General features: G+C 41.9%; 1 protein-coding gene across 3 annotated transcripts in view; it reads right to left on the bottom strand.

Moving 5' to 3' along the window:
• Window positions 1-13,184, bottom strand: part of LOC122560035 — a 120,284-nt gene that overhangs the window by 61,078 nt on the left and 46,022 nt on the right. For all 3 annotated transcript variants that reach the window (XM_043710208.1, XM_043710209.1, XM_043710207.1), the window contains exons 7-8: window positions 11,915-12,422; window positions 7,973-8,135 (exon numbers count right to left, since the gene is read on the bottom strand). In XM_043710208.1, the coding sequence (XP_043566143.1) occupies window positions 7,973-8,135; window positions 11,915-12,422 (671 nt within the window). The remainder of the gene's footprint in view (window positions 1-7,972; window positions 8,136-11,914; window positions 12,423-13,184) is intronic.

Genomic DNA, 13,184 nt, shown 5'->3' with positions numbered 1-13,184 from the left:
CTAAAATATTGACAGAATTATAGACTGAAAATTTAGGGATTCCCTAAAGGCAGAAACAGAAATGTTATGTCCCAAAAATATTGGATTGAAGTGAACTCTCAGAAGGGAAAGGGGATGGAGTGACATGTAACCTGCTATTCTCCCAATAAGCCAATTAAACTCACTGAAAAGCTTGGTTAGAATTTTGTTAAAGGGGACAGTGGAATATGTAAAGGACACACACAGACGTTTTCTGTTTCTCAACAGCTGAGTGGATGGACACTGTGGGGAACTAGTCAATGCTACTGTAGGGTATCACTCTGGCCCAGAGATCGGCTAAGATGTAAAGGGAGAATAGACAATTGTAAAGGACACACTTGGAACTGAGGAATGAAAGTGTACACACAGCACCTAAGCTTTGAATAATACTGGCACCTTGCAAGCATGGCATTGCAGAACAGCGGGGGACAAAGCTGCCAAAGATATTTGCCAGAAGAAAGTTTGCAGCTGGAAACATAAGAACATAAGGAATAGGAGTAGGAGTAGGCCATTTAGTCCCTCAGCTCACTCCTCCATTGAATAAAGATCTTTGTTGATTTGCCTCAGGCCTCAACTTCTCTTTCATGCCAGCTCCTCATAGCCTTCAAATCTCCAATATTTCAAAAATTGGTTGACCTCCTCTTTAACTACTTCCAGTGATCAAGCCTCCACAACTCTCTGTAGGGTAGAGAATTCCATACATTCCCATTTCATAACCCTAAACCTCTGAGAGAAGGAATTCCTTTGCATCTCAATTTTAAATGAGGGTCCCCTTACTCTGTAATCTTGGCCTCTAATTCAAGATTCCCCAAGTGGAAATATCTTCTCAACATCTACCCTGTCAAGCCCACCAAGAATTTTGTATTTTTCAATATTATCACCCCTCCTTTTTCTAAACTCTAATGAATAAAAGCCTAACCTATTTAAAGCTTTCTTTTATTGGTCAGAGTATTGATTACAGGTGTTGGGAGATCATATTGCGGCTGTACAGGACATTGGTTAGGCCACTGTTGGAATATTGCGTGCAATTCTGGTCTCCTTCCTATCGGAAGGATATTGTGAAACTTGAAAGGGTTCAGAAAAGATTTACAAGGATGTTGCCAGAGGTGGAGAATTTGAGCTATAGGGAGAGGCTGTGGTTGTTTTCCCTGGAGCATCTGAGACTGAGGGGTGAACTTATAAAGGTTAAAGAAATCATGAGGGGCATGAATAGGATAAAGAGACAAAGTCTTTTTCCCTGGGCTGGGGGTGGTTCAGAACTACAGGGCACAGGTTGAGGGTGAAAGAGGAATGATATAAAAGAGACATAAGGGGCAACTTTTTCACACAGAGGGTGGTACATGAATGGAATGATCTGCCAGAGGAAGTGGTGGAGGCTAGCACAATTGCAACATTTAAAAGGCATCTGGATAGGTATATGAATAGGAAGGGTTTGGAGGGATATGGGCAAGTGGGAAAGATTAGGATGGAATATCTGGTCAGCATGGACAGGTTGGACCAAAGGATTTGTTTCCGTGCTGTGCATCTCTACGACTCCAAAACTGTTCTTGATAAGTCAACTCCACCTCTAGGGGAGGCAATGGCTCAGTGGTATTATCACTAGACTGTTAATCCAGAAATTTGGCTAATGTATTGGGGACTTGGCTTCAAGAGTCTAACGATGACCATGAATCCATTGCCAATTGTCTCAACTACACCTGGTTCACTAATGTCCTTCAGGGAGGGATATCTGCCAATATTACCCAGTCTGGCTTACACGGAGGCAACACACTAGCTCAGTGATTAGCACTGCTGCCTCACCGCGCCTGGTTCGACTCCCACCTCGGGTGACACTCTGTGGAGTTTGCACATTCTCCCCATGTCTGTGTGGGTTTCCTCTGGGTGCTCCAGTTTCCTCCCATAATCCAAAGCTGTGCAGGTTGGGTGAATTGGCCATGCTAAATTGCCCATAGTGTTCAGGGATGTGTAGGTTAGGTGCATTAGTCCAGGGTGAATGTAGGGGAATGAGTCTGGGTGGGTTACTCTTCGGAGGGTCGGTGTGGACTTGTTGGGCCAAATGGCCTGTTTCCATATTGTAGGGAATCTAATCTAATCTAATGGGAATCCAGAGCAATGCGCTTGACAGTTAAGCTGCCCTCTGGGGGATTACGGAGGGGGAATAAATGCTTGTCTACCCAGAGACACCCTGTAAATAAATTAAAAAAAACTATTCTTCCAAGAAATCAACATAGTGAATCTCTTTTGAAATGCTCCCAATGCCAATTTGTCCTTTCTTAGATACTAGGACTGAAACTGCCACTGTCCCCGGAGCGGCCATGCCTTTAATTCCGAGCAATAAAGGACAAAATTCTCATTGCCTTCTGAATTACTTCCTCCATCTGACATGCTAACATTTTGTGTTTCATGCATAAGAACACCCAACTCCCTCTGCATTATTTTGGAGTCTCTCTCTGTTTAAATAATTGTCTGCTGTTTGATTCTTCCTCCATCACACTTTCACACATTCAAATTCGTCTGCCAAGTTTTTGCTCATTTCTTGTTCATTTCCAAAATTAGTTGCTGTTCGTATCAGAAATATGTCATTTCATGAGGAAAAATTGCGAAAACAGCTAATCAAGTTTAGACTTGAACATAAAATGAATTTGAAACAGAGTGTGGCATTCTTAATATATAAAAAAATGACTCATTCATCATCGAACATTTCTGCTGAATAGAAAGACACTAATCAGCGTCTAATAGAATCTTCTCCATTGAAAATGTATTTCAGCTTACAAAATTTTAAACAATCATAGCTTTTGAATGGATCATTTAATTTTAATGATTTAAAAGTGCTGGGAAATGAATTCAATCTCAAGGTAATAAAATATGATATTGTAATCTTTATTCACTATTCTTCTGCCTTACAAGAAGTGTCACAGTCCCTGGTTTAGTTAAGGCAGGTTCATTCTCAGCTACTTATCTTGGGCTCAGTTTGCTGATTACCTGCAGAGAAATGTGTTTCCCTCAATACTTGTATGCTCTCCATTGGTAAGCATTTGCACTCAGATGCTAATTTAAGCTGCTTAATCATAATTCGAAATAGTCACATTGCAACTGGAGCTGTTTCTGTGTGTCTGTGCACTGAGCCAATTGTCGTCATACATTGTAATAGTCAGGAGAAAAGCTACAAAGCTCACAATCATAGGTGGATCTCCTATCAAATATGGCAGCAGAGATAAGTCTACAAGAAGACCATAATCAAACATATTCTTTTTCTTTTATTATCCTTCTTGTATTTGTTTGGCACAGCTTTAACAACCTTTTTTTTGCTCTGTCTAATATAAGTTTATCTTTTCACCAGTTTGCTAAATTTGGTTTGTCAGGGTTAAATTTCCTGTTTCTCCTCTGATGTAGATCAACATATATGGATCAGCAGTCCGTTCACAACTCAGAATAGAAAATTTTAAAAGTGACAGGGAAATCCAACTCCCCATTAAGATTCAGCCTCACAAGCACAGTTCACACTCTTAGTAAAGGTATATTTCACACTGATTATGTGTCTGATGAATAATGGCTTAGACATTCCAATCAGAGTTGGAATGTCCTCTTGACCTCAATCGAATTACAAAATATCTACCTTCATTAAGATGTCTTCTACGCTGGAGATTCCTGGACATGGGTATCCATTACTAACCTGACCCATAGATCCAGCATAAAACAAGATCATTGTTGAAACCATGTGGCCTTTTGTACCGCTAAGCAACATATCCTGAAGTCTAAATGCCTAGCTGACAGTTTAGATGATGCTGTGAAATGATAAGTTTGTAAGATAAATGTGGGGAGTGTGGTGCTGGAAAAGCACAGCTGGGTAGGCAGCATCTGAGGAGCAGGAGAATCGGTATTTCAGGCATAAGGTCTTCATTAGGAATGATGCTTATCGGCCAAGGGGGCTGAGATATAAATGGGAGGGGGTGGGACTGAGGGAAAGTATCTGAGAGTGCGATAGGTAGATGAAGGTGGGGGTGAAGTTGATAGGTCAGAGAGGAGGGTGAAATGGATAGGTGGAAAGGAAGATGGGCAGGTAGGACAGTTCAAGAGGGTGGTGCCAAGTTATAAGGTTGGATCTGGAATAAGGTGGGGGGGAGGGGAAATGAGGAAACTGGTGAAATCCACATTGATCCCTTGAGGTTGGAGGATCCCAAGGCGGAAGATGAGGGATTCTTCCTCCAGGCAGCAGGTGGTAAGGGTTTGGCAATGGAGGAGACCCATCACCTGCATATCCTTGGGGGAGTGGGACAGTGTGTTAAAGTGTTCAGCCACAGGGGTAGTGGGGTTGCTTTGTGCATCTTCCCCGGAGATGTTGTCTGAAGCATTCCGCAAGTAGGCGTCCTGTATCCCCAATGTAGAGGAGACCACATCGGGAGCAATGGATACAGTAAATGATGGGTGTGAAAGTACATGTAAATCTCCTATGGATGTGGAAGGCTCCTTTGGCGCCTTGGACGGAGGTGAGGGGGAAAGTGTGGGTGCAGGTTTTGCAATTCTAGTGGTGGCAGGTTTCCTCTACATTGGGGAGACAGGACGCCTACTTGCAGAACATTTCAGAGAACCTCTCCGGGACATGAAGCAGCCAGACCAACCTGTGGCCAAACACTTTAAGCCCCCTCTCCCACTCCCCCAAGGACATGCAGGTCCTGGGCCTCTTCCATCTCAAACTCTTACCACCTGGAGGAAGAACGCTTCATCTTCCGCCTTGGAACCCTCCAGCCACATGGCATCAATGTGGATTTCACCAGTTTCCTCATTTCCCCTCCCCACCTTATCCCAGATCCAACCTTCCAACTTGGCACCGCACTCTTGACCTGTCCATCTTCGTTCCCACCTATCCGCTCCATCTCCTCTCTGACCTATCACCTTCACCCCCACCTTCATCTACCTATCGCATTCTCAGCTACCCTCCTCCCAGCCCCACTGAACTTCCCATTTATCTCTCAGCCCCCTTGGCCCACAAGCGTCATTCTTGATGAAGGGCTTATGCCTGAAAGGTAGACTCTCCTGCTCCTCAGGTGCTGCCTGATTTGTGCTGGAAAAGCACAGCCACAGTCTCGACTCTGATCTCCAGCACCTGCCGTCCTCACTTTCTCCCTGTAAGGTAAATGATAGAGTTGGCACAGAGATAGTTGAGGTATGTAGGTTGTGGCATAGATAGGCTGCCAGGTTAAGTGGTTGAATGCCTAGGATATGTCAGAGCTGAGCAGTGAGTCAGGGGTTCGGTTTGATAGTTACCCAAGAGATCGAGATGGTTCTTACTCCTCTGAACTTTCCACTGTAATTGTTAAGCTTACAGAACATAGAACATTACAGCGCAGTACAGCCCTTTGGCCTTTGATGTTGTGTCATCCTGTGGAACCAATCTGAAGCCCATCTATCCTACACTATTCCATTTTCATCCATATGTTTATCCAATAACCATTTAAGTGCCCTTAAAGTTGGAAGTCTGCTACTGTTGCAGTCAGTGTGTTCCACACCCCTACTAGAGAAAAGAATCTATCTCTGACATCTGTCCTATATCTATCACCCCTCAATTTAAAGCTATGTCCCATCGTGCTAGCTGTTACCATCCGAGGAGAAAGAGTCTCACTGCCCACCCTATCTAACCCTCTGATTGTCTTACATGTCTCAATTAAGTCACCTCTCAACCTTCCTCTCTCTAACGTCAACAGCCTCAAGTCCTTCAGCCTTTCCTCATAAGACCTTCCCTCCATACCAGGCAACATCCTAGTAAATCTTCTCTGAACCCTTGCCAAAGCTTCCACATCCTTCCTAGAGTGACCAGAACAAATACACAATACTCCAAGTGTGGCCACACCAGAGTTTTGTACAGCTGCAGCATGACCTCGTGGCTCCGAAAATCAATCCCTCTACTAATAAAAGCTAATTCACCGTATGCCTTCTTAACAACCCTATCAACCTGGGTGGTAACTTTCAGGGGTCTACACACATGGACACAGAGATCTCTCTGCTCATCTACAGTACCAAGAATCTTACCATTAGCCCCCAGTACTCTTTATTCCTGTTGCTCCTTCCAAAGTCAATCACCTCACACTTTTCTGCATTAAACTCCATTTGCCACCTCTCAGCCCAGCTCTGCAGCTTATCTATGTCCCTCTGTAACCCACAACATCCATCAGCACTATCCACAACTCTACCAACCTTAGTGTCATCCATAAGTTTACTAACCCATCCTTCTATGCGCTCAAATGGGTCATTTATAAAAATGACAAATAGCAGTGTTCCCAAAATAGATCCTTGCAGTACACCACTAGTAACTGAACTCCAGGATGAACACTTCCCATCAACCACCACCCTCTGTCTTCTTTCAGCTAGCCAATTTCTGATCCAAACCGTTAAATCACACTCAATTCCAAGCCTCCATATTTTGTGCAATAGCCTACCATGGGGAACCTTATCAAACGCCTTAGTGAAATCTATATACACCACATCAACTGCTTTACCCTCATCCACCTGTTTGGTCACTATCTCAAAGAACTCAATAAGATTTGTGAGGCACAACCTATCCTTCACAAAACCATTTTGACTATCCCTAATCAACTTATTCCTTTCTAGATTATTATAAATCCTATCTTTTATAATATTTTCCAACACTTTACCCACAACCAAAATAAGACTCACTGATCTATAATTACCAGGGTTGTCTCTACTTCCCTTCTTAACAAGGCAACAATATTTGCTATCCTCCAGTCTTCTGGCACTGTTCCTGTAGACAAGGACAACAAAAAGGTCAAAGCCGAAGGCTCTGCAACCTCCTGACTGGCTTCCCAGAGAATCCTCGGATAAATCCCATTCTGCGCAGAGAACTTATCTATTCTCATACTTTCTGAAATTGCTCAAACCTCCTCCTTGTGAACCTCAATCCCATCTATTCCAGTAGCCTGTATCTCAGTATTCTCCTCCACAGAATTGTCTTTTTCTAGTGTGAATACTCACGAAAAATATTTATTTAGCGCTTCCCCTATTTCCTTGGACTCCATGCACAATTTCCCACTACTATTCTGGATTGGCCTTAATCTTTCTCTATGTTCTTTTATTCCTGATCTACCTATAGAAAGCTTTAGGGTTTTCCTTGATCCTATCTGCCAACGATTGCTCATGTTCCCTCCTGACTCTTCTTAGCTCTCTCGTTAGGTCTTTCCTGGCTAACTTGTAACTCTCAAGCACCCTAACTGAGCCTTTACGTCTCATCCTAACATTAGTCTTCTTCTTCCTCTTGACAAGAGATTCAACTTCTTTAGTAAACCATGGATCTCTCACTCAACCACTTTTTCCCTGCCTGACAGGTACATACTTATCAAGGACCGCAGTAGCTGTTCTTTGAATAAGCTCCACATTTCAATTGTGCCCATCCCTTGCTGTTTCCTTTCCCATCCTAAATCTTGCCTAATCACATCTTAATTGCCTTTTCCCCCAGCAATAACTCTTGCCCTGCAGTGCATACCTATCCATTTCCACCACGAAAGTAAACATAACCAAATTATGGTCACTATTACTAAAAAGTGCTCACTTACCTCCAAATCTAATACCTGGCGAGGTTCATTACCCAGTACCAAATCCAACTTGGCCTCGCCACATTGAATCACATTAATTGAGTCAGAATCCTCAGGTGTTTCTAGCTTTAAACAGGGCTTTTTTGGAAGGCTCCAGATGTAAGGGAATTGCCCATCAGCAGTGTCAATTTCCCAGGAATTCCCTCAAAATCAGGTGCATCATGAACTTCACACAGTCCCACTTTACAAATCAAGTTAATGATTCCCCAATATCTATCTAGCCATCAGAATACCGCAGACAATATTTCTAACTGTAATTGTACCAAGCTGCTAATAATGCAAGGTCTTACTTTAGTCATGCAAAGAAATCCTGAAAACAGAAAGACTTTACTTAGAAATATCAAACTTACTGAAGTTGTGAGCAACCTTTTGATTGAGAAGAATTTGTTGATGGGTTGAAAAGTCATTAGCTGAGTGCACCTGGACCTCTTGCACAGAAAACTGCTCAAGAAGTTTTGGATAATACAATTGTATCTTTGCTGCATTGCTTTGTCCCCAAATAGATTTCGGAATCTGAAACAAAAAGAGTGAATCGACTCAACACAACAGTAATTACTTCACATAAAATCATTTTGTGTATCCTTCTTCAAGTAAAGATTGAAAAAGGACAAGTAACCATAGTCCCTTGCGGCTGCTCTCTCATTAGAGAAAGATGACTGATAGCAAGTTTAAGGCGAAGGGTCACCTTGCCCGAGCCATGGTGAGTTTGAGAAGGTGGGGCCTTTATTGTAACCTCAGTCAGTGAGAAACCTAAGCTCCTAGCATCACTCTGCAATGCAGAATAATTGATGTTGAAACTTTATTGCTGGAACAGCACAGCAGGTCAGGCAGCATCGGTGGGGCCTTTATTGTAACCTCAGTCAGTGAGAAACCTAAGCTCCTAGCATCACTCTGCAATGCAGAATAATTGAGCTAACCAGCCACCAAATACAAGAATATATTTTTGAAGAGTACTTTGTGTGTATATTTATGCAATAAAAGTATAGCAATATGTCATAAGAAATATTAAAAATTCAAAGTATATCACGCCCAGAGCAGAATTCTGCAAGACAATAATGCATTTGTTTATGAATCATTTTCATGGGGTATGGGTGTTGGTGGCTGGCCAGCAGTTTATTGCCCTTCCTTAGTTATCCTTGAGAAGGTGGTGGCGTGCTGCCTTCTTGAATCTCTGCAGTCCATACGTTATTGGGGGATGATCCCCAATGTTGTTCAGGGAGAGAATTCCAGAATTTTGACTCAGTGACACTGAAGAAACGGCAATACATTTCCAAGTCAAGTTAGTGAGTGGCTTGGGGGTTGGGGGGGGTGAGGGAGGGCTTACAGGTCGTGGTGTTCCCACATATCTGCTGCCCTTATCCTTCTAGATCTTCAACCTGAAAATCTTAGCAATGTATGAAACACTTACATTTGCACCATTTAATTTAGCCAAGCATCTTGAACCTAAAAGAGACCTAAAAGGAGCACACATAATAAAAATCAACTGTACTTCAGACTTGCCTACCCTGATGCCAAAATTGATGTCAAGTTTGTACCAGAATTAGTGACAATATATTGCGAATATGTATCCACTGAGGAAACGATCCAGACTCATTCACCTTACTTCAGAGAAGGAAGTCCTTCATTAATTCTGAACAGTTGTAAACCAAAGCAAAAAAGAGAGTTCCTGCAATCAGAACCACTCAGATTTCTGTACCTGCCCATCTCATCATCTCTTTTAAAAAGGAAGAAGCTAAAGCTCATATGTTTGAATATCTTGAGATCTACTTTGCCACATGTAGAGCTTTAAATGATACCATTAATTAATCAAAAAGGTCATTCTTTGCTTACATAAATCAAAAGAGAATTATTAATAGTCTGTACTCTAGAATGACAGGAATATGGCACACAGACAGAAAACAGCATCTGTGGCATAATTACTCCATCATATTCAGAGTCATGAAGCAATGGATAGTTGCCTGGATGGTACATTTAGTAAAACTAGTGAGGGAGCAGACTTTTACTTCCCCTGCAAGTTGGTTTGCAGGTGGAGATCCATAAAATGCTATGGTCTCCTTTCCTGACAGATATATGGCAATCCTATCCTCACTGACATGTTCTGAAGGAGGAATTGGATGGTCCACCACTCTGTGTAAAATGAGACCCTGAGATAGCCAACTAATGGTCACCATCCCAATGGCAGTAGGCGGAGGCTGATGACAGGTGAGAAACTCGGCGGAAATATTGCACAGGCTAAGGACGCAAAAGTAGTAGGAGGGTGCTTCACTCCTTTACGGGGACCCTATATTAATCAGAGTACTCCTGCAAAGCTACAAATATCACTAACTCCCCCACTCCTATCTTATTCAACACAGTCCCTGATACCTCTCATTAACATTACCAGTGCCTGTCAGCATGACCCCAACTATAACCAACACATTCCCCTACCACTTACCTGCATCCAGCTCCAGTGGTAAAATGTTGCTGATGATAATCCTGCTTCCAATACTACCCTTGCATACAAATCATTGGAAATAAGTTCCAGCCAATGGTGCAACTGGCAGAATGACGTACTAATTCCACACTCAATAATCAATAATGAGCTCAAAAAACAATGTAAAACGATTAAAACTGATCTGTGATACAAAGTTTCCTATCTAGGGTGCCAGTTCCCTCCACGGTGGCTCAATGGTTAGCACTGCTGCCTCACACATCAGGTCCCAGGTTTGATCCCAGTCTCGGGTGACTGTCTGTGTGGAGTTTGCACATTCTCCCCGTGTCTGCTTGGGTTTCCTCTGGGTGCTCCGGTTTCCTCCCACAGTCCAAAGATGTGCAAGTCAGGTGAATTGGCCATGCTAAAATCGCCCATAGTGTTAGGTACATTAGTCAGAGGGGAAATGGGTCTGGGTGGGTTACTCTTCGGAGGGTTGGTATGGACTTGTTGGACCAAACGGCCTACTTCCACACTGTAGGGAATCTAATCTAATCCCCATTTGAAAGAAATCCAATGTGTTTCCAGGATTCTTGTTGTCCTCTGCTTAGAAGAAAGAAGTTGCAGATGGGCAGTGTTTACAAAGAAGCTTCAGCAATTTTCTGTAGTGCATCTTGTGGATGGTGCACAATGCACCACAGTGTGGCTGTGGTGGAGGAATATTTAACATCTTTGATGGTGTGTCCATCAAGGAAGTTGCATTGTTCCACATGTTATCCATTAGAGCATAAGACATGGGAGCAGAAGTCAGTCATTCGGATCATTGAGTCTACTCCACTATTCAATGAAATCCTGGCTGATCTGATCATCTTCAATCCACTTTCCTGCTACAGGTAGTACACTAATCCTGGCAAGATGATTCCATCATATTCCTGAATGATGAGAGAAAGACTCCAGACTTTCAAGAGCTGAGTCACTCATTACAGATGGCTCTGTTTTTGACCTGTTATAGTCAGACTATTTATATGGTTAATGGTAACTAGCCACCCCTCCTTGGTACTTGAAAGATATGGTCATTGCCTGGGTGTTGCATGCCTTGCATGTTACTTGCCTTGTGTCAGCCCAGGGATGAGCCTAATCCAAGTATTGCTGCATACAGTCATGGACTGCTGAAGAGTTGTGGATGAATCTGGATGCTGTGCAGTCAGCAAGCAATATCAGAACATACATTGAGCAAAGGTCTTTGATAAAAACAGTTTTGGCCTTAGATACTTCCATGACAGTTCCTGCAAAAAATATTCGAACCAACAACCATAAACACCTTTTTATCTAGTCATATTTGACTCCAATGACTGTTAGGTACATACAACCACAGACTGAGTAAATGTTTGTTTCCTTATATTCATTGATCATAAAAACTGACAGCATAAAACAGAAATATTTTGAAATTTTCCATTTAACAGAAAGCTTCTTTAAAATATTTCCAGCATAGAGATGAAAATCAGAACAAATTATTTTCCATAAAACTTGGTTTATTGGAAGCAGTTTGTTTTCTTCCATTCCTCACCATTCCTCCTAAGTCCCTTCTCCTTCAAAACTTGTAAAGAGAGAATTTTTTTTTATATCCAACCTGGAAGAGTGATTGACAACTTCACTGTGACAAGCTTTCATTTGACAAACATTGAAATAAAACAGGCTAATACACGTAGCCAGGTTACAACGTAAACAGACCCAAAGCTGTGGTCGTGATCTAATCATCCCCATATGATTTGATGTTGTGGAGCAAAGGTATCATGGAAAAAGGTTTTCCAATCCTGAGGCGCAATTGCTAATTGGCATTAAAATGTTAGAATTAAGAAGTAACCATGATAAAACTACTGACCTTTTCGGGGGCAATGATATCCCAATGGAATGCTTTTGTCTTTTTTATTACTCCAGTTGATTTCTTCTTTGGAGGTGGAGGTGGTACAGGAACAGGTGATGCTGACAGAGAAAGCAGTGATGGAGTATCACCTGGAAGGCTTTGGGTTACAGGGGGAAGAACAATTGTTTCCAAAGGTGATCGTGAAGCCACTTTTGTAATTGGAGATGCAAGTTTGGTTCCTTTGTCATCCTCTGCCTCTTTTCTTCCATCCTCTTTTTCTTCTTTTTTCTCTTCCTGGCTTGAGTTTGTAGGTAAATCAAGTTGCTTTAACACAGTTTGATCAGCGGGTTCCTTTGGGAATGATATATCTTGTGCAACCTCAATTAGATTGTTTTCTGCAACAAGCTGTGCTTGCGATAAACATTTCCAGTGCAAACAGCACTTATCAATAGCATCAATCCAATCATCCCGGCATCTTATTACATCTTCTGTACTTCTTATCTGGTCAGTAAATAGTATTCGAAATCTAAGATCAAGAAAAGCAAATGAACTATTTTGGGCAACAAAATTATAACTACAATAATCAATACATACTTTATCAAACTGTTCCAAAACACTTGAGCTTCCCACTTTCCTAAATACTTCAGAAATAGGGAACTTCTTTAACTGATAGAAGTAACATAAACATTTCTTAAAATAAAGTCAAGAAAGATGAACCCTACGTATGTGGCGACTTTGCATATTTGAATTATCAAGGTATCTGGAATGAAAGGCATTAGAAATCATGCTTCAGCTATTCAAAACTACAGTTAAATAACACCTGGATTACACATTCAGTTTGAGACATATTTTGAGAAAGGAGATATTGTCCTCTGAGGCAGTACAGCATTTCAAGATGACTTCCAGACTCCAGACATCGAACTTTGAGAAGAGATTGTAGAAACAGTCTTATATTCCCTGGAATTTAGAAGGTCAAATGATGAACTATCAAACTTTTCAGTATTCTATGGAGAATGGATAAGATTGAAAGATAGAAATTATTTCTCATTTTTGGGAAGTTAAGGCCAAGAAATTTGTGTCCTCTTTCAGGACAGAGGTGAGGGAACACTTATACCCACAAAATTGATGGGTGCTTGGAAAATTGAGTTAAAAGGTCATTGACATATGTCTGTGGGTTCTTGGCAGTGGATACCCCTTTAAACTGCACCACGAGGCAACTCTCCTCATTCCCCACTCTACCTCACCCCACTCAGAGAATGCTGATAATTTAAATAATATAATTGTTTCT

This window comes from Chiloscyllium plagiosum, chromosome 20 (assembly GCF_004010195.1).
Source record: "Chiloscyllium plagiosum isolate BGI_BamShark_2017 chromosome 20, ASM401019v2, whole genome shotgun sequence".
Lineage (NCBI taxonomy): Eukaryota > Metazoa > Chordata > Chondrichthyes > Orectolobiformes > Hemiscylliidae > Chiloscyllium > Chiloscyllium plagiosum.
This window is presented reverse-complemented; position numbering and strand designations above follow the sequence as displayed.